The following is a 19,419-nucleotide window of genomic DNA, read 5'->3' on the forward strand; positions in this document are numbered from 1 at the left end:
TATCCATTATTAAATTTGATATTTTTTTCTTCGTGAAACAAATGAAACATTCAATCATGCATATTTAACATTGTTAAAAAGACAAAACTAATTTGGAATTGATTTCATCTTCTGCTTTAAAACTTTAAGTTCAGTACTCTACAGAAACAGGATCATACCAACTGAGTCACTTTCGGCTACAATTCAACACTGATCTTAACATAAAACATCTGGTTAAGAAAAAGACTGATGTCATTTAAACAGACTGACATTTTCAGTCATCCTGCATTCATTCACTCCTAGCACTCACACACTCACAGAGAGAGAGAGAGAGAGAGAGAGAGAGCGAGAGAGAGAAACAGACAGAGAGAGAGAGACAGAGAGAGAGAGAAGGCAAATAAAAATAAGGTTAGTGTTTACATTTTCAGTAAATGCACTGTACATTCACCAAATTAAATGCATTTTAAACATAGGTCATGTCCATTTTCACCAAAGATCAATATTATTTGTATTCAGCCGTGTTTTCCTGCAGCTCAACACAGCATACAGACAAGTTTTGAGCATCCAGATGCAAAACTTTTTAAGCCTTTTCATTAAAACTTCGGGAGCTGACATACTATATTTGTAACTTCGGGAGCTGACTGTCCAATAAAATTTCCATACACATGAGCTATGCACAGGCTGTGATAAGTGTGAATTTGTGAGAACACAAAGCTATTCAATTTCATAGGCTTTATCACACAAGCCATTAGCTTCCTGATGATGTGCATTCCTTTACAGACAAACAAGCCAATGGCATACAGATGCAAAAGCTGCTGGTGATTTTTTTCATCTGTCCAATATTCTTACAATTGCAGAAACAAGACAAGCACAGACTGATAAAAGTTAATCAGCCCTCTAAAATTTTAAACTCTTGAGAAACAGAGTGGAGCAACTCGTTCTAAAAGTTGACAGGATCAAATCTTCATGGGTACGTATCAGCTGTTATCTTTATTCAAAAATGCTTTTTAATGATCATGGTAAAAGCAACGTACGTTCTGAATCATCACTATGATCTCACAGGAAACCAAAGACATCACGCACTGTAAAGTATGGTTAGGTACGAGGTCAAAGGGATGGAGAGACAAAACAAGAAGGCTTTTCCGTAAAGCAAAGGCGCTGATTCTGGACAGGACAGAGGTCAAGTCTGGTCTGGTCTGGTCAATGTGGGAATCCTCACAGTTTTGGCAGTAATTTAAACATGCTAGTTCACTGTGTCAGGGTGTAAAAGTGTGATTCCATGCTTAATATCTGTTGATATCTACAGTCCAGTAAAACATAACAAACATAAATAAACAGAGATGCTTCGAATAAATATGTGATCATCCAGTATACAGTTCAAAATATGCAAAGTGATTGTAGAACAATAGTAACTGAGTGCTGAGGACACTCAAACTGCTTTCCCTGTTGCTGAATATCTTCAGAAGGGCAGGTACTCCTTGCAAGGATTTGACCATCTCAGACGGACTTATCCATAGCACTTCAAGATCCATTGTACTGCCTCTTTGGAGTTACAACTGATTTTTTGCGGAAAGTGTGGTGCAAAACCGCAAAAAACAAAGACTTCTTCCATCAAATGTCTGACAATATTGAAACAACACTACTGCACAAAGACTTTAAGCCATCATCAAACATGTGTTAGGGTGTAGATTTTTTCCAATTTAAAAAAAAAAAGCCTAATTAAAACTTTGGAAAACACAGAACTTTCCTTAGTTAGTAAAATACACTGATCAGCAGAGACATCACAAGTTGAAAAATACTTCTGTTAGATGCTGAAGGTTCAGGGGTTTGGGTTTTTTTGTTTGTTTGTTCTCTTTCTTTTGTTTTGAAATTACAGTATCACACTCAAAACTGGATTTCAGTTTTGACACAGCTGTTTTTCTCTGGTGAGGACCTGAGACCTGGGAGCCATGTCTCTGAATCAATGTTTTGGCTAACTGCTGCTGTGCCGACATCTGTCCGAGAACAGAGAGCTGGCAGGCAAGGTAAGCAAACACACCACTACAACACCATCTTACCTTGGCCAAGCAGAGACTTCACTGCATGGAACACTGCTTAACAACTGTTACTGACAACATCTACAATGAAACTTTTTCACATCAGCATAGGAACTTCTGTAATTCTTCTAGAACAAAACAAAACACTCCATAACACATTGGACAGAAGACGAAAAGGGAAAAAAAACATATATATATCTGAATACACCCAGCCATAGGTGGAAAGGGAATTTTCATACTCAGGAATCAGGTAGTTCGTGATACATTAACGACAATGAGCCCATCTCTACCAGTCAGCATTATCCCAGGACTCTTCCACAGGCTTCACGGGGCTCTTCTTGGTCTTGCTCTCGCCGACGTTCTCCCAGTTGTTGTCCCAGGCTTCCCAGCTATCACCAGTGCTGTGTTTGTTGTTGGACTGGGCCTCCGAACCCCAGTTGTCCCAGCTGTCTGAGCTCTTCTTTTCAGCAGAGTTGTCAGCAATGGTCCAGCTATCACTGCTGGGTGACTTCTTGGGTTTGGAGTCGCTGCCGAAGGTCTCCCAGCCGTCCTGAGTCGCCCCAGCGCTGCTCTGGTAACCCTCAGATGGATCCATATTCTGATAGCCTTCTCCAGTCGGCAACCTGAAAGCAGACATAAGTCATAAGACTATCAATAACATGTAAAACAATGCATGCTTCACAAACATCCGAAATGAAACGCAAAGACTTTATCAGTTTCAAATGAACGACTCAGGATGCAATACAGTAGTGGTTTTTAAATTACAATTGTTTTCTCCGGCTATGTTTTCTGGCAGAGAGGACAGACTGTTTCCAAAGATGTCATATTGCTCTGCAAGTTTGTACAAGCATTACCGCTAACCTTCGCCTGAAATTGTAGCTTAAATTTTTAATTGTCTAAAATCAATAAGCCAAACTGCTGTCTGTCTTTATCTTTAAATAATTTGCAACTCACAGATCAAATCAGGATTATAACAAAACTGTTATTAGGTGAAACTTCAGCACTGAATGTCAATAAATTTGGATCCACTGGGAAGTCATTATCTTTTCCCCTATGAGACTAAGCGCTAAACCAGTTGTTTATAACACCTCTTCTGCGCTTCTTCAAGGAAACAACATTTACATGACACTGTTGTTGGTCCCAGAGGACAGAGTTTATAAAAAACAAAACCCCATTAATCTTAATAACATATACAAAAAAACGCAAAATGCACGTGCGTGCAAGCCCTGGGTAGCATGTAACGAAATCTAATTATTGAGTTTGTAGCTAATTAATAGCCATGTCTGATATGAAGTGTCCAAAGGGAATCGTTCGCTGTGACTAACATCCACTGAAATCTTGTGGGGCTAATTATGTCCTCGTGCAAATCAGATAAATGGGAAGCTCAAATGACGAAACACTTTTTGACGAAGCTCGACACAAACGATCGACACGAGTCACATCGCAAGAACACTTCCAGGTTAGGACTTACAATAAAATGCACAGTACATCTCTTCAGTGACTCACTGTAGGTGGTATGAGCAGAAGGCGTCAGCTTTCTTTTGAACAAGCCCTTGTTTTTACCTGTCAGCAGAGTCCTCGGTTTTCCCACTTAAGAAAGAAGTCATGTCCTTCCATCCCTTAGCGCCAGCGCCCTGGACCTGAACAAATGAGAACGACAAATGATAAAGGAACCTTCACAAACCTCCTTCAGCACCTCTTCATACTGACAAACCTTGGATCAACTCTATACATAGGTTTATACTATGAGCTGTGAATTTTTACATGCTCAAGACATCAAGACACACTATACTGTGTTAAAATAACATCTGCTAAAGCTTATTCTTGGGGAAAAAGAACAGTTCTGCTAATTAAGTGTTCAGTTCTCCATCAAGAAGCATTCAGGTCAGCCTCTGAATTAATCATCAACTTTCTGCTGCAAAGCGTAATCAAAGTAGAGAAAAAATATGCTACATTTACTCACCATTAGAATAACAAAGGCAGCACGAAAGAGATGGAAAATAACATATTAACATTCAAATAAGTGCATCAGTGTTCCCAAACCAGACTCCTCTGAACTGTGGGCTTACTCACAGCCTTCCAACCATTGCTCACCTGCAGCCAATCAGCTCAACCATCTGATACTGAGAATCTCAAAACTCACCAGACATAAGTGTGCACTGCCAATGAAAATTCATCAGACATGCTAGCTATCACAGTTCTTAACACTGTACAAATTGTGTTAAACAGTTTAACTGTTTAAAATGTTCCGTTTGGACAGACTTCTGAATTGGATGAATTTACACCTGTCTTAACGTCATGAAAGACTTAAAGTGTATATCTTAACTAGGTCAGAACACCTTTAAGCTCATTATACACTTGAATGATTACTAAATATTTCATTTAATAACAATCAATGGCTGGACATTTGGCTTAATGACAACCAATGGCTGGATATTTGGCTTAATGACAACCAACACCCAATGCCCCGGCAGCTGCAGTGCCCGTGGGTCAGGATCAGAGGAGACTGGTTCCGGGTCAGCAGTGACATGGCAGTATCCTGCCTCCTACCTTGACAGCTAACCCCGTGATGCCGACGGCCATTTCATCCAGTAATTTTCCTTCTTTAACCTAAACGAGCCAAATGACCGTTAACTGTCGCATAGCTGAGGAGTCTTCAGGACATTTTTCCCCCAAATACTGTAGCACTCATGTGCTCATGAAGTATGTTTATTGCTAGTCTGAGTTTGAAACATTAACATTTAGCAGCATTTGCACATGGTGACCATGTGCAGCAAGTTGTTACAGATGACTTCATTAAATTTTTTCACAATGTTCAAATGGAAGAAATTAATTAGGCTGGCATGGTTGTCTTTTAATCGTCCAATGAAGCATTTGTAATGCAAACTACATATTAAGTGTTTTAAAGCTGTATTTACATGTCTGTTTGACCATCTATTCTAATGCCAGTACAGGTTATGTTCAAGAACTAAACATTTCCAATTTCTAATCAGGTTCTCTACCTAACAAACTAGGAGCTTCTACACTAAGCTTAGTTTAGACCCACCACCAAAGCAGCACCAACCTGTGAACATTAAGATTACCTTTTCTTGGGTAGGTTTGATTATATTCTCATTTACTGTCTGGCCTAACTCTGCAGCCTAGTTGGGAGTGAAAAGGAAGAACATATGTGAAAAAAAAAATACTACTCAAAAATTCAACATTCACAAAGTACCAAGGCACAAACAGCAAAGGAGCACTGGACATGGGCGGCATTCCCTTAGAGAAACAGAGACGTGACACAGACAAGCCACTGATTTAAGAAACAGAGCAATAGATGGATGTTTTACATATGAGATACTTGAGGAAAAATCAGTACAGGCCTAAAAAAGCTTGAAACAACCCCTCTGGTGGCAGAACGGGATGTGTTGGGAGAGATGAGGCTCTTCATTTACTGAGGACAAAATATAAGTGGAAGATGCAGGAGCTGCTTTGCAGCACTGCAGACAGACAAATATAGGCAATAAAAGTCCATTTCACTATGGAGCATTTTCAATCTGGCGTAATATTTTCACCCTCAAAACTATCACTGGACTGCCCTCATGTGCTTTTCCATTATTAATGCATCCCAGATAGCCTTCAATTATTTTTTTATGGACATGATTTCAAATCTCAAATTAAACAAACTACGCTAAACCTGCAGAATCATTTCAGCATCTCTTGCTGTGTCTTTTTAAAAAGGAAGTTTGAAGCAAGCAAACGTAAGAGAAGGAGACAAATGGTTAGCTTGGGGATTAACGGAAAAACCATCACCAACTAAATCAATTTAACCGCTGGCTTGAAAATGAGATAAACTGACACTTAAATGCAGGCAGGCAAATGCTGAACAACACCCTTGGCATGCTTCTGCAATCTAAACATAACGTGACCAGCATGAATGAGAACAAAAAGCAAGCGAGCTTTGGAACGAAGCATTCATGAGATTAATGTGAGTGGCAAGAGAAATATGCAAAGTAGTGAGTAAAAGACAATACAAAGGCATGCATATGTTACAGTTTTACCGGTTCAGGAGGTGGCTTATAGCCCCTTAACTTTATCCAGAGAAAGCAGGAAGAGGTAAAGGAGGGAGCAGACAATTCAAGCCACAACTCTGTTCTTATGAAAAGTACTAGAAATTGGGACTCAAAACTCAATTTGTTCCCAGAAACAAAAATGCGTAAAGGACAGAGAAGAGGAATGAATTTCATAACCATGCAATAATACTTATCAAATCCAAGTTCAGCTAAGTTTACAGTAATAACGCTTCCATTCAGTTTAACACATTACGTGCATTGAGAGAATTCAACTGAGGGTAGAGTTGACAAGAAAAAGTCAATATTTCACAGTTTACTGCCAGTTCTAGAGACTTTGTGACATACCTTCATGCTTGCTTGGCTGGCAAGTTTTGCCGTCTGTTTGAAGAGAGAAGAGAAAGAACATATAAGGCACCAAACAGACTACAAATCTAGCAGGTTCACCTCATCACAAATGGATATTGTAAGAGCATGAAGCTCATAAGATACTCTTGTTTTTATACCTTTATTGAGTATATTGTTGATAAGTCTATATACATACACACAACAGAAGATATTAAAGGTCTCAAAAGTATTGTACTATGAATATTTACCTACACTTCACCACTGTGAAACATGTCAGTTTTTCTCTCAAATACTTACGTTGTCTTTTGCCACAGAAGCAAATTTGCTTGCTCCAACCGTGAAACTGTTCCAGCCCTGCAGAGCCAGAGAACACAGGGATTTTAGGCCAAAAAAAAGATTACTTTGAAAGTAATGACCAAGGGGAAAAACAAACACTGTAATACCGAATATATGGAAGACATGGCATTGTTCAGGAAATCGTCCTCTTTTTTCGGAGGGTTGGGAGTGTTGCCGAAGCCGACATAGCGATTATCCTGACTGCTATAGCCGCCTCCACTGCAACAGTATAAAAAAAAAAAAACACCACCATAAGCATCCAGGTGAGTAACACATTTCACAAGACAACAGACTAAGTGCTGACAAGCATGCCTACAAATAATCAATAACAGATGCTGAGGGAAAAAAAGAAAAAGAAAATGGGGGAAAAAGCATACACAAAAACGAAAAGCTAAGAACCAGCTAATATATCCTTCAGAGAAACGAGTCCGACTTCATACCCCTTCACTTTCACTCTCTATTACATTATAATCAATGCTTTCAATAACCTGTAGTTAGGCATAAAACTTCTAGAGTACTGCTACTGGAACAAACTGTAACCAGTTTGAAGAATGATAAAAAGCTACATCAGAAGCACCATGAGGTAGTCCTATAATGCGAAGCACTGTCAGGGAGCGTGGATGATGGCTGGAGGGCGGTTACAAAAATTCTTCTCTCACCTTTGGTAGGAGTTAACATCGTCACTGAGCCAGTCTTCAAAGGCCTTGTCTGAGGAGTGGGAGGAATTCTGCCCTGGACCAGCAACACTCCTTTAACACAAAGAGCACAAATCGGAGCAAACGTTAACAAGCTCCCTTTCATCAATGTTACACACTGCAGAAACACACAATGTGCAGGATTCCACAAAGAATCAAGTGACCAACTTGATTAACGATAACCATCAGTGACCAATCATATTAATGATGGAAACGGACTGATGCTAGATGAGTTCAGCCAACATAAACCTAATCATCTTAGTTCAGTGGTGCCTAATCAACCATGTCTGGCTCAAAAACACAACAGAGCATGTTTTCCACTATTGTGTGTCATGGGCTGTCAGTCCATATTACTGTAGCTTGTGAAGATGGATTTAATAACATTTCCCCCAGCTTTTTAAAAGAATATTTGAGGTCAGCTGGCTAACAGTGAGGACTGTGGCCAAAAAAGCAAACAAACAAGTCATATCATCATGATTTTATCATGACAGCTCTCACCGGTGAGAAGAAGACAAGCCTGTCTTGGGCTGAGGAGGAGTCCAGTCCTTGGCGGGTGAATTTTCAATGGACCATTCTTTCCCTTCAGCCAGAGTTGATACCTGAAACACACACATAAACAACAATACTGAAACCGTTTCAACACTGAAATAAATGGCATTCATCAGCATGATTTTATTTTATTATTCACCTTGTCCCTAAAGAGAGCAGCCGCTCTGCTGTTGTATTTCTCTTGCAGGGTCCAGTTGGGGTCGTAATCGTCCTGTAGCTCCAGGAACAGCCTGAACTTTCCATTTCCTCCAGCCTTCATCTTCTCCAGCTCTATATCCTTCCACTTGTCCATTGAAACAGATCGCACAAAGCTAAAAGTATCGAGTGTACATATAATAATGTAATACAAGTCTGAGTCAACAGTGTCTGCTTACAGCAAGCTAGCATGTAATCTCCTACATGATATACCATATATCAACCCAAATATTAATCAACGAGTCCTACATAATATTCTTTATGAAACTGACATTTGCATGTAGCCATTTTGTAATTCTATAAGTAGCTATGACAATAACAACAGTAACAAGTACAGTGTAGTGATACTGTGCTTCCTAAAGACATCAGAAACCTCATGACGCTCAAGTGGACTATGGTTAAGACGCAAGAAAGACTGACCTCAGATGGACTCCCAGGCCTCTATGTTTGCCAGAGCACTCCAGACAAATCCATATCCCATAAGTCACACTCACCCACTGGGGGTTGAATGCTCCACACTCGAAACAAACCTGGAAAGCAGACAGTGCAGAGGCCTATAGCAAGGGTCACCAAGGTCTAAACTTACTCTATGTTCCTACACTTAGATGAACCCCAAACGATCAGAGAGCAAAGCTGAGCTACTAACATATTGCCCAAACCTGTCAATGCCTTACATTTCTGTAATCAAAACACATTTAAAGACACTGTGGTCTACAAGTACTCACATTGTTCTCATCCTGGGTTCTTACTTCCTTCAGCACTCTTCTGGTCCGTGGGCTAGCCATTTAGTCTGAAGAACAAAACACTGTATCAGGTCGCAAAGCAGTGACACTATAAACAAAAACCACATCGGGGATCAATACCCGTTAGTGTCATAATCCATGACAGCCGCTCTATACGATGCCTCAAAGTTTCGAGTAGATCTCTCTCGAGCAGTAAATAATTTTTTTAACTAACCAGGTATAAGAAGTGCTGATTTAATGGGACTCAACAAGTCGATCGTCAAGACTTGTTGCATTAGAGCCCTTATGATTTTACCCCAACAGCTCTCACGCTAGTCCAGGTGTAGCATGAGAGTGGGCAACTCAACACAGATACATCTGGCATCTGTATTAACTCAGGGATGAGTAGTAACATATAGTTAGCTAGCTGACAGCCTGTCACTATACCACTCTGGAGCTGGACTTGCTACCTCGCTAGCATAACTTGCTAGATCAAGTCCATTTACAAATATTATTTTGAATACCACTAAATGTTCTTGGTTCATTCGTTCGCTGGTGGTGAAGAGGAATATCAATAAACCCATGTTACCGACCAGAGCACACAACATTAGAAAGGATCGAAAAAGATGGCTAACTAGCCCTCTGGCTAACATACTTGCTAGCTCGGCATTCGTAACTGTATGCGATTGATTCAGTGGTACTGAGCTGAAAAGCTAATGGAATTGGACAATGATGTATCAGACCATGTATTTTCGTCAACAGATATAAAACATGCCGGTTTCGTTCATTGTTGCACTTAGTTAGTTGACTAACCTTTAGTTTGAACATCCAAAATCCCTGTATTACCTTACAAAACGTTGTAGTTACATGCTATTAACCTAACCTACCTTACTTCAAGACTGTGATCCACACAAATTCCAAACTGGTATTGAGATTTAACAGGAGGCTTGCTGGAAGGGGCTAAGATCTACAAGTTTAGACGATCAGTTAAAATTACACTTGAGACAGAGTATTGAAAGGCTATGACCTAAAAGACGTTCCATCAGCCAAGTTACTTGATGGTGGTATTTACAGTTCGATTTACCGGTAGCTTGCTAGCTACGCTGCTGACGCCGCAGGTTTGCCTACGTTGGCAGTAAAGTGCATCTTGGGAGAATCCGTCAGGGGGACTACGTCATTTGTCATGTAGTAAATTACCAACGTGACTGGTCCTGACTAATATCAATACACAATCATACATTCAGCATTCGAAGAGTGGTTAAGATGTCGACAGCTGTCAGGTTGCAGGAATTCGAAATCATATCTGGACAAATTATGCTCATAAGTGTGCTCGTTATACAAGTGCAATTATATGTGATTCATGCAGAGGCTACATGTTCGAGGAAAGCTGTGATCTAAGAGTCTTATATAAATCTATATAAATGAATAAAGGTTTCAGTTGGTATCATCAGGACTAACAGATAACATACGTACATTTTTCCAACAGCTATCAGTGTCATATGAATATGTCATATGTCACACTGACGTACGAAGCCCGTGTTTCATTTCTTTGCCACGAGATGTCAGCATTATGTAGATAAAAGGATATACTCCCAGCTAGAGCACGGGATACCCGCTTAGGACAAACAACTTTTGTCGAAGTTTAGAAACTGCCCGCTCCCCACCTCCCCTCCTCTTCCGATTTGTACTAACTTTTTAAATACAAATTTGAAATTCTGATAATTACACTTTTCATATGTCACTAAAACTGACTTTTAAATTTTGCCTTGTTTTATGAAAGGCAATTCACCTCAAAGTATTATTAATTACAGATTTTAATGCCCTCCACAATTTAAATACCATGCTTGGTTATATTGTTGGACTCTGTGTACAATAATACTAAGCAAAATTTTCCATACCTTGTGGTTAATACATGAAGCCAAATCCCAGCTTTCTTTGATGGTAGGTATGTAAGAGCCATTAAGTCCTTCAAATATAAGCTCTTTGTTTTCCTTCTCCAAGTGTAATACTCACTCTCAACAATTTTGTACAAGGCAAAATCTTTCAGCAACTTCAGCATTCCTATTTCACACCTTATCACACAGGTATGTTAAATCTTAGAGATACTGCTTCCAGTTTACTTACGGTCATTAAAAGTGATTACAGCTTCTTGCAAAATTTGTGCATATTTGCAAACTCATCAAAATATTCATGGAGGTTATTAGAGAGAGCAAAGTTCAAGACTTTGCCATTTCACAGGCAATGCGCGCTTATTGTGTGTGTGTGTGTGTGTGTGTGTGTGTGTATGGTGTGTATGTGTATACCCGCACTAGCCTATGATTGAGCACATGCCGGTGCCTGTGGCACTGCTTATCTGGTTGTGAGAGTATAAAGGGAGGAGAGAGGAGCTTCCAGCAGCATTACCGGTCTGTGAGAAGTGTCATTATGATGCAGCCAGAAACCAGCTTGAGGGTTAAGCTGCCTGTGCTTGTGTTTGCGGCAGAGGTTTTGTTCTTTGGGCTGTATGCAGGGTTTGTTACTTATGATGACAATTCTAATGCTAGGTTTCAGAATAATGAGACAAATCCAATGGACAATTCCCTGTACAGAGATTATCCATACTTTGCAGATGTACAGGTGATGATATTTCTTGGTTTTGGTTGTCTGCTGTCCTTCCTGAAGCTTTACGGTTTCAGCGGCATGGTCTTCAACTTCCTAACAGCGACTTTCGCCATCCAGTGGGCCATTCTGGTACAAGGCTACTTCCAGTTCAGTCATGATGGTAAGATTCACCTCGGAGTCATAAACCTTCTGAATGCAGAGTTTGCCTGTGCTGTAGTACTCATCTCTTTCGGGGCTGTGCTGGGCAAGACCAGTCCCGTGCAACTGCTGGTTATGGCCCTTCTAGAAGTGCCTGTCTTCGCTGTCACCGAGTGGGCTGTGCTGAAGTACATTAAAATTAATGACGCTGGTGGCTCCATCCTCATTCATCTGTTTGCCTGTTACTTTGGTTTGGCTGTCACCTTCGTCCTGTACCGGCCTTGCCTCAAGAACGGCCACCCTAAAGAGGTAACGAGCTATCAGTCAGACATGTTGTCGGTGATTGGCACGCTGATACTCTGGGTGTTCTGGCCTTCTTTCAATTCCGCCCTAACCCTCAAAGGTGATGACCAGCACAGGGCCATCCTGCACACTTTCATAGGTCTGAGCGCCTCAACCCTCACGGCCATCGCCCTCTCCGCCATGCTAAACAAGAACGGCAAGCTCACCATGGCCGACGTGCAGAACGTCACCCTGGCCGGAGGCGTGACCGTGGGGGCGTCAGTGGACATGATGATCTTGCCATCCACCGCCTACCTCCTGGGTGTCCTCGGTTGCACCGCATGCATGCTGGGGTACAGGTATCTGACGCCTTTCCTGGCACATCGGCTTAAAATCCAAGACCAGTGTGGAATCCACAACCTCCACGGCCTTACAGGTCTCATCTCTTCCACTGCAGGAATCTGCGCCATCCTCCTGGCATCTGAAGAGACCTATGGCCCCAGCATGTACCAGATCTTTGCCCACCGTGCCCCAGTTGAGGGAGATCCCAAACTTCTGGAGCTCCAGCAGCTGATCCCTGGGCTTAAGCCAGGTTTAGGCCGCAGTGCTGAGGAGCAAGCCCTGTACCAACTGGCAGCCATTTTCGGCACTATTGCTGCTGCAATAGTGGGAGGTTTGCTAACAGGCATTGTGATGAAACTACCTCTTCTGGCACCTCCATCTGATGAATTCTGCTTCGATGACGAGTTATTCTTTAATATGCCACCTGAATTTAAGAGCTTAGATGAGGGGTTCAAAACACCCTTCACGGATGATGAGTCCAAAGAGGACATTAAAGTTTAAGTTCCCAACTTACTAAGAATTAATGAACTGAGGCTGAAGTGCCAAAACCTGCTGTGTGTTGAATAGTTCTTTGTCCTGTGTCACAGGAACAATTCCTGATTGTAAACAGCAATAGCAATAAACATCTTTTTATTTGGTGGGATACTGTTTTATTCAACACAGTGAAAACCTGCATGATGCTGTAGCCACATATTTACAGGCATTACCAGTATACTATCTCTTTACATACGGAATAATTGCTCTATACTTCAGCACTGATTAGTGTATTTTTTTTACAATTGCTGTTGAAGAACCTGATGACTGATCTTATGGAATTTTGTAAAAGGCAGCATATTTTATGAGCTATCACCATTGTAAAACAAAGAAACTTTGTGTAACTTCGTTCAGTGTGATAAAAGTTATTTATTACATTGTGAACCAGTTGTTAAAAACAGATAGTATATATATTTTATAAAAATAAGCAGTCACTCCAATTAAAGAAACTAAAAATAAATGGCAGAGAAGAACAATGCTGAACCTGTGTTCCTCATTCTAGAGCTCTATGTGTTCAATATTAATAAAACATTAAACCAAGTATAGCCAACGTAAACCTTTGTTTTGGGACAAGCCTGTGCTAGTACATTAAAACCAATTTGGCAATTGTACTCTTCTCCAAAAAAGACCCATCAGCGGCTCATAGTTCATTGTTGTTGAGTCTTCGTTATCTGAATGTAAGTTATCTGATTAGATGCCCTTTTGACCCCCCAAAAAAAGCTTTCTTAATGATGTTCTCAATAGCCTGTACAGTCTTACATAAACATCCACATGTTTAAAACTGCTCTGACAGAAGGCGTTACTGGGTCATGAAACTCCAAAAATTTTCCAAAAAGGTGAAATACAGATGCTTCAAGTCTTAATCTGATTTTCTGCAAAAGGCTACTTCACCAGAAAAGCTTCAAATGACATCAAAATGACTGCTGGTCCCACACATATAACCACTGAGGCTACTCTGTACATACATTAACATTGAAGATTCTCCCATTGGAAAGGTCTGTGTAGAGGATGCTAATGTGCAGGCAAACAGACTCCTATGCTGACGGCTCTGGTGAAAATGATGCTTTTCTGATAAAATGACTGTGATTGATGGGACCTCTTGCCATTTATAGACTGTTTTCAGATATATGTTTTATGACCCGTAAGACAGTTTCCAGTTGTGGAACACTTGGCACTAAATTTAGTACATCTTTGTAGTCTTCACCTTTGTCCTTTTATTATAAGTTAAGTAAAGTGTAAGTTGTTGTTTTCACTCTTTGCCTTATCTTATCAGGATGAATGAAATAAACATTTATCAGCTCTTTGAAAAGCAAGCAATGTGCTGAACTGAGACCATATAAAAAGTACACTGTTCTGATAGTTGAAACATTTAATGTCACCTCTCAGCGTGCTTTTGCAAAATAGAGCAATAATAGAAACAAAAGTAAAACAATAGTAGAAATTGATGTTGATCTTTAAATGGTTTGTTAGTATGTACAGAAAAGATGTTACAAATACAGTTTGGTTTGGTGTTCATCTCAGAATGTCTTGGTATTGAAATTTAACAGAATATTTTTTCTTACCAGAATGTAGACCTACAGATTTTTCATACCATGTGATAACTATTTTATTGGCGTTATAGTTATTGGAGGAATCATTTCATTACAAAGTACTTCAGCTCAATGTCAGTAATATACAATAAATATGTGTATGAGTGGAGACTGGTTATCTGAAAACACAGGACAGTTCTAGATAAGAACATCATAATATTTGGTTATTTGTCTTTGTGTAAGAGTGCAATTAGAAATGGACACAGAATCTGACCTAATGTTTTTTTAGTCGGAACTGAGAGGTTAGTTAAAGGAGCTGAGAGAAGGTTCATGGGCAGACTTCATGAAGGTTCATGAGCATTTCAAGACACAAAAACTAACCTGGGTTAAATTGTGGGCTGAATAAGACAGGGATACAGAGTGTGCTATCACATTGCACAGTCTTTGCGTTACCTTTCCAGCTTGTTCTATCATTATAAACTGACCTTGGGTGACCTTTGGAATTCCGTTGTTTTGACTGTACACAGAGAATTTAGAGAATCTGACTGTACTGAGAGAAACAAATGCTGAAAGACATACACCACTTGTAGAGTTGCTTGAAGGTGTAGCATGCAGACATGGTCTTCTTTTCTTTTTAAACAATGTAACAGTTGTAGGAGATGTTTTGGGCGGTTAAGGAGAACATGAAGAAAAAGAAGTGGAGTCAGCTTATTGGCAAGGACAGTACTTCTGATAGTATTTTATCTTATCAAGTTATAGTGTGTCCAACAGCATTTACGCACACTATTACTGATACATTCACCAGTTTTATTAATAAGAACAACTTTTTTTTATCTCTTTCATAATTCCAGAGAGGGATCTTACTTATCCTTTACAGAGGTAAGACAAAGAACAATAAAAAAGAGCAAAAGCTAAGCTATATTTGAGAGAGGAATTGGAGAAAACTTGGGAAAGTGAAATGAGATTCCATCATTGCTCTTGCTTCATGAGGGGACATTTAGCATTCAAATGAGATGCAAAATCACATCAAGATTGTATAAAATAATGTAATCAGTTCAGTTAATAGATGTTAGCATGATGTTAGCGCGTTGTAACATGATGATAAAATGACACGGTATATGGCATGTGCATATATACAACGCTGTATATTAGGCAGAGCAAGTTGTCTGCCTCAAGGATTGTGGCTCTAAATATAAATATATCCAGCATAAAAAAATGTAACACACACACACACACACACACTGAAGACTACATTATTGTCTTTCATTTCCTTTGTACCTTCTTTTGAGTTAAGTTAGGTTCAGATTCTTTGTTTGAGATTCCAGAGGGGCAGTTTTTACTGTTTCAACCAGATTTCTTCTCCAAATGCCCTTTGGGGGTGGGGGGCCAGTATGCATGCAGGTACAAGCCAGCATCATACATCCACTAACCCAAAGCCTGGGGGTGATTTCACAGAGCTGTCAGCTACTCTGAAACTGACTAAACATTCACTCTAAAGGCCAGAATTGTTCAGAAGGAGAGGATGGATAATTCTGCTTTTTCTTTGGAGTGTTTATGACAGAATTATGGCTCATGAAGGACACCAACCCCTATCACTGACACATATGATATTACAAACAGTACTGTGCTTCAAATATATTGCATTCAGAATTGGTGGTATTCACTCCTTATGTGTTGCTTCTTTGTTCTTGTTGACAGTGGTGATTCAAGTCTGGCTTGGAGAGAGGATGTAACTAGACTAACCAATCCCCTAAGAATTTTAAGATGGACAGAAATGCTATATAACTTGTCAGTTCTTTTCTGTTTCTATATTTGATTATTTGACTAAGAAAAATACCATTTTATATTCACAGGCTATTCTGAGCATCCCAACATGAAGCTAAAATGAGGTGTTAAAACAAAGCCCTCAGATTTGGAGTTGTTTGCAAGCTTTAGAAATGTTTCAGTTCTATGAATTTATAATAAAACTGTCCCATGATCACAGAACAAATTTCAGTTTTGCCTGTGTTGCAAAATGATGGCTGATGGATTGTTATCTATTTAATTAAATTGCATGTACAAATATACATGCATAGAATAAAAGTGACAGGAAATCCACTGTGTGGTACTGTCTGATATTGTCACTGTCAAAGATGGTTCTCCCCACTGCAGTATTCCTACAGCCAAATGATTGTCTTTAAATTAATACTTCCTCAAGCTGATCTTGACAAACACATGACAACCATAAAGTCATAAAGTTATGCAATGGCATGGACAAAGTATAAACTGCCATCATTACTGCAACCATAAAAAGCTCTTCTAAATATTTTATATTGATGGCATAAGCATGTTATCAGGGTCTATAATACTTCTTGTGCAGTGAAAGCTCAAGATTTTTCTGTCATAGAAACTAGAGCACTCTTTTCCACAGCTGTATTTGCTCATTATCCCCCCAACTTGAGGATAATTATTTAATTGTATAATCACATTTGTATCATATATATATATGTGTGTGTGTGTGTGTGTGTGTGTGTGTGATTGTACAATTAAATAATGAAACAACTAATCATTTGTTCATGTTTCATTCATGCTAAAAGCCTGTGTAAAATGTCTATAAAGCCTTTTAGGAATTAAATGCTTAGATTGGCATTTATTCAATTAGTTTGTTTGTCTAGAGAGGGTGAGGCTACTACAAAGGTAGCTACGGTGCTATTGAAGTCTATGCCCTAAATAAACTTTTAGATAAATTAACTGGTCCAATCTGGATATGACATTTATTCTTCTCTTTCTAAAGGTTGACTGCAGTCACTCATCATACTATTGTTTGCGGCTCATCTCAAGGTCCCTTGAATTATCTTGATACCAAATTGATTCATGTGCAAAAAGAGTAAACAACCTGAGACTTACACAATTAAGAACTGAGTTCTAAACTGTTTATGAAAACAGCTCGTTTAATTTTAAGTAACTAACATTTGATATAACAGTGTCTATGCAAATTACAAGTGGTATAAAAAATATAGCAAAATACATAAACATTCAGTTACATTTCTATACAAAGGTGATACTATTACTCTCAACTAAGTTACAGAGAGATTAAAACAGAGATCCTTGCATTTTTCTTTACTGATGTTAAAAGGGATTCTGAGGGCAATACTTTTGAGAGAATGAAATAATATCAGTCACCACAGTTGCCACAACACACTTTCAAAAGTTATCCAGGCTAAATGTGCTTCAGCAAGCTGTTCATTTCTTAAGGACCTTACATCTGTATCACAAGTGTCAAACAACTTGTCTTTGGAGAGGCGGAGTTACAGACTGGTGGGTAGGCCTACATTCTGAGCAGACCTATATTCTGAGCAGACCTATATTCTGAATGTTGGAGGACATCATTGCATTTTGGGTGAATAGTGCTTGCCTCCAGGGTGTGGTCTTTAGCCTACATTTTCAAACAGAAATGTAAAACCGGTTTGTAGACACTAATAAAAAGGAAGACAACTACTCTCTGGAATATCCCTGAAACATGTCAAACCAAGTCAAAAGAAAAAAGAAAAATCTGATTCCTAAAAAAGCTTTGTGATTTTTAGTATTTAAAAGTAAAAATAACCATTCTCAGGAGTGGTGACAACAGCCCATGACTGATCAATCAGACAAAGCACAAAACTCTAAAAATATATGTATAGTAATCCACAATGTCTAGTGAATGCCTTGCCCTCTGAGGGGGGAATGGGGGTTGCGGGAGGAGGGGGGGGGGTGCATGACTCTTTGCCCACCAGTGACACCTGGTGGTCACAGTTAGCACTGAATTTGGATTTTGTTGTGGTAGCAACACTTCACATAGCATGGCTTGTCATAAATTAACATCGGGGAACTGACACACTTACCATGACACTTGGCATTATTACAAAACATAGAGCATCCTGTGCTGCAAACTAAAGTATGTGTCATAGCAAATCAGACGTGCTATTGCATGATAAACAGCATTACCTGACATAGTGAATAGCATAATGACTGATATGATGTCACATAGCAGAGTAACATAACATCAAATTACGTTACCCAGTATAAACCAAAGTATTAATCAAATTATACAATTTAAAAATCATAGGATCAGTAATGATTCTGATCAATGTCATCTACTCAACAGATGTTGTGATTGAGAGACAAATATCCCACATAAATTCAGTTCTTCGTGAAACTGATTAGACATGGTTGGCATAAGCTTCATGACTGTCTGGGGCTTTGACCTTGTTACGTTCTGTGTCCACCGAGGCGTAAAGATCGGAGAGCAGAGAGGTGGTATCTGTCTCAATGGGGTTCTGCTGCTCGTCTGGCTCTGGTTCCGCTGAGGTCCGAGGCAGGTTCGCAACATCAGAGTATTGGATCTGAGGAACTGGAGAGCTTCGGCCTGATGCGGGCTTAGGGACCTTCAGAGTCAAGTTAGCATAGCAGTCCCTTCCACCAAAGGCCGTCTGGTCCTAGAGAGATGAAAAGGTAGAAAAAAAGGTTGCTGTAAATGACATAATATTTTTATCTGTCTTTATTCTTACACCACATCCCAATCACCATTTTCTTATACTGTGAAATGCTCTGCAGCGTTCATTCTAAAGCAGTGAGTCACTTATCAGAAGATAATCTTGTTTTTTTCTCCTGCTACCACATGAGGAACTGTGAGAACACTGTCTTACATTATTAAATACACGTAAGATAGCATTTGAATGCAACCAGGATTAAATACATTCTGGTTTTCTTCTAAGATAAAACATGTCAGATTACTTATTTATTGGATCACAAAGGCCTTCAAGAAAGCATTAACTCATACAGCAGGTGTACGTTCTGTAATTAAAACCTACGACTCTGGTGGGACTCGAACCCACAACCTTTGAATGGCTTCACCATTTAGCTAGAAGTCCAATGCGCTATCCATTGCGCCACAGAGCCCGTGTCACTGCAACCGGCATCAATCTATTTTTCAGAGATGACGGACACCAGCGTAATAACATCATATTGACCGAGCTAAAGAGGCACCGCTGGGATTCGAACCCAGGATCTCCTGTTTACTAGACAGGCGCTTTAACCAACTAAGCCACGGCGCCTGGTAAGGCTGC

At 39.7% G+C, this 19,419-nt stretch overlaps 1 protein-coding gene, 2 non-coding genes and 1 pseudogene across 3 annotated transcripts; 1 reads left to right on the forward strand and 3 right to left on the reverse strand.

Moving 5' to 3' along the window:
• Positions 1–2,117: 2,117 nt before the first annotated feature.
• On the reverse strand, positions 2,118–10,008 carry arfgap1 (ADP-ribosylation factor GTPase activating protein 1). The gene is made up of 13 exons (XM_030777043.1): positions 9,797–10,008; positions 8,913–8,977; positions 8,608–8,717; positions 8,132–8,303; positions 7,942–8,042; positions 7,408–7,497; positions 6,856–6,967; positions 6,710–6,766; positions 6,413–6,445; positions 5,099–5,155; positions 4,566–4,625; positions 3,579–3,655; positions 2,118–2,638 (listed from the first exon to the last, which is right to left on the reverse strand). Exons 2-13 carry the CDS (start codon positions 8,970–8,972, stop codon positions 2,302–2,304), a joined length of 1,266 nt encoding a protein of 421 aa, XP_030632903.1. The 5' UTR covers positions 8,973–8,977; positions 9,797–10,008; the 3' UTR covers positions 2,118–2,301.
• A 1,325-nt stretch (positions 10,009–11,333) lies between these two features.
• Positions 11,334–12,773, forward strand: LOC115815266 (ammonium transporter Rh type B pseudogene; annotated as a pseudogene).
• A 6,390-nt stretch (positions 12,774–19,163) lies between these two features.
• Positions 19,164–19,252, reverse strand: trnar-ucu (transfer RNA arginine (anticodon UCU)). Its single transcript is given in 2 exon segments — positions 19,164–19,199; positions 19,216–19,252. It is a non-coding gene; the product is annotated as a tRNA-Arg (tRNA).
• Positions 19,253–19,333: 81 nt separating this feature from the next.
• On the reverse strand, positions 19,334–19,407 carry trnat-agu (transfer RNA threonine (anticodon AGU)). The gene has a single exon. It is a non-coding gene; the product is annotated as a tRNA-Thr (tRNA).
• Between the last annotated feature and the right edge of the window lie 12 nt (positions 19,408–19,419).

Source organism: Chanos chanos, chromosome 6, assembly GCF_902362185.1.
Source record: "Chanos chanos chromosome 6, fChaCha1.1, whole genome shotgun sequence".
Lineage (NCBI taxonomy): Eukaryota > Metazoa > Chordata > Actinopteri > Gonorynchiformes > Chanidae > Chanos > Chanos chanos.

Excerpts from the sequence above, each read along its gene's own strand:
- arfgap1 (XM_030777043.1), bottom strand. The coding sequence starts at position 8,972 with ATGGCTAGCCCACGGACCAGAAGAGTGCTGAAGGAAGTAAGAACCCAG. Across the intron at positions 8,043-8,131 it reads CTGCTCTCTTTAGGGACAAG|GTATCAACTCTGGCTGAAGG; the intron begins GTGAATAATAAA and ends TGTGTGTTTCAG. Across the intron at positions 6,968-7,407 it reads GATGTTAACTCCTACCAAAG|TGGAGGCGGCTATAGCAGTC; the intron begins GTGAGAGAAGAA and ends ATACTGTTGCAG.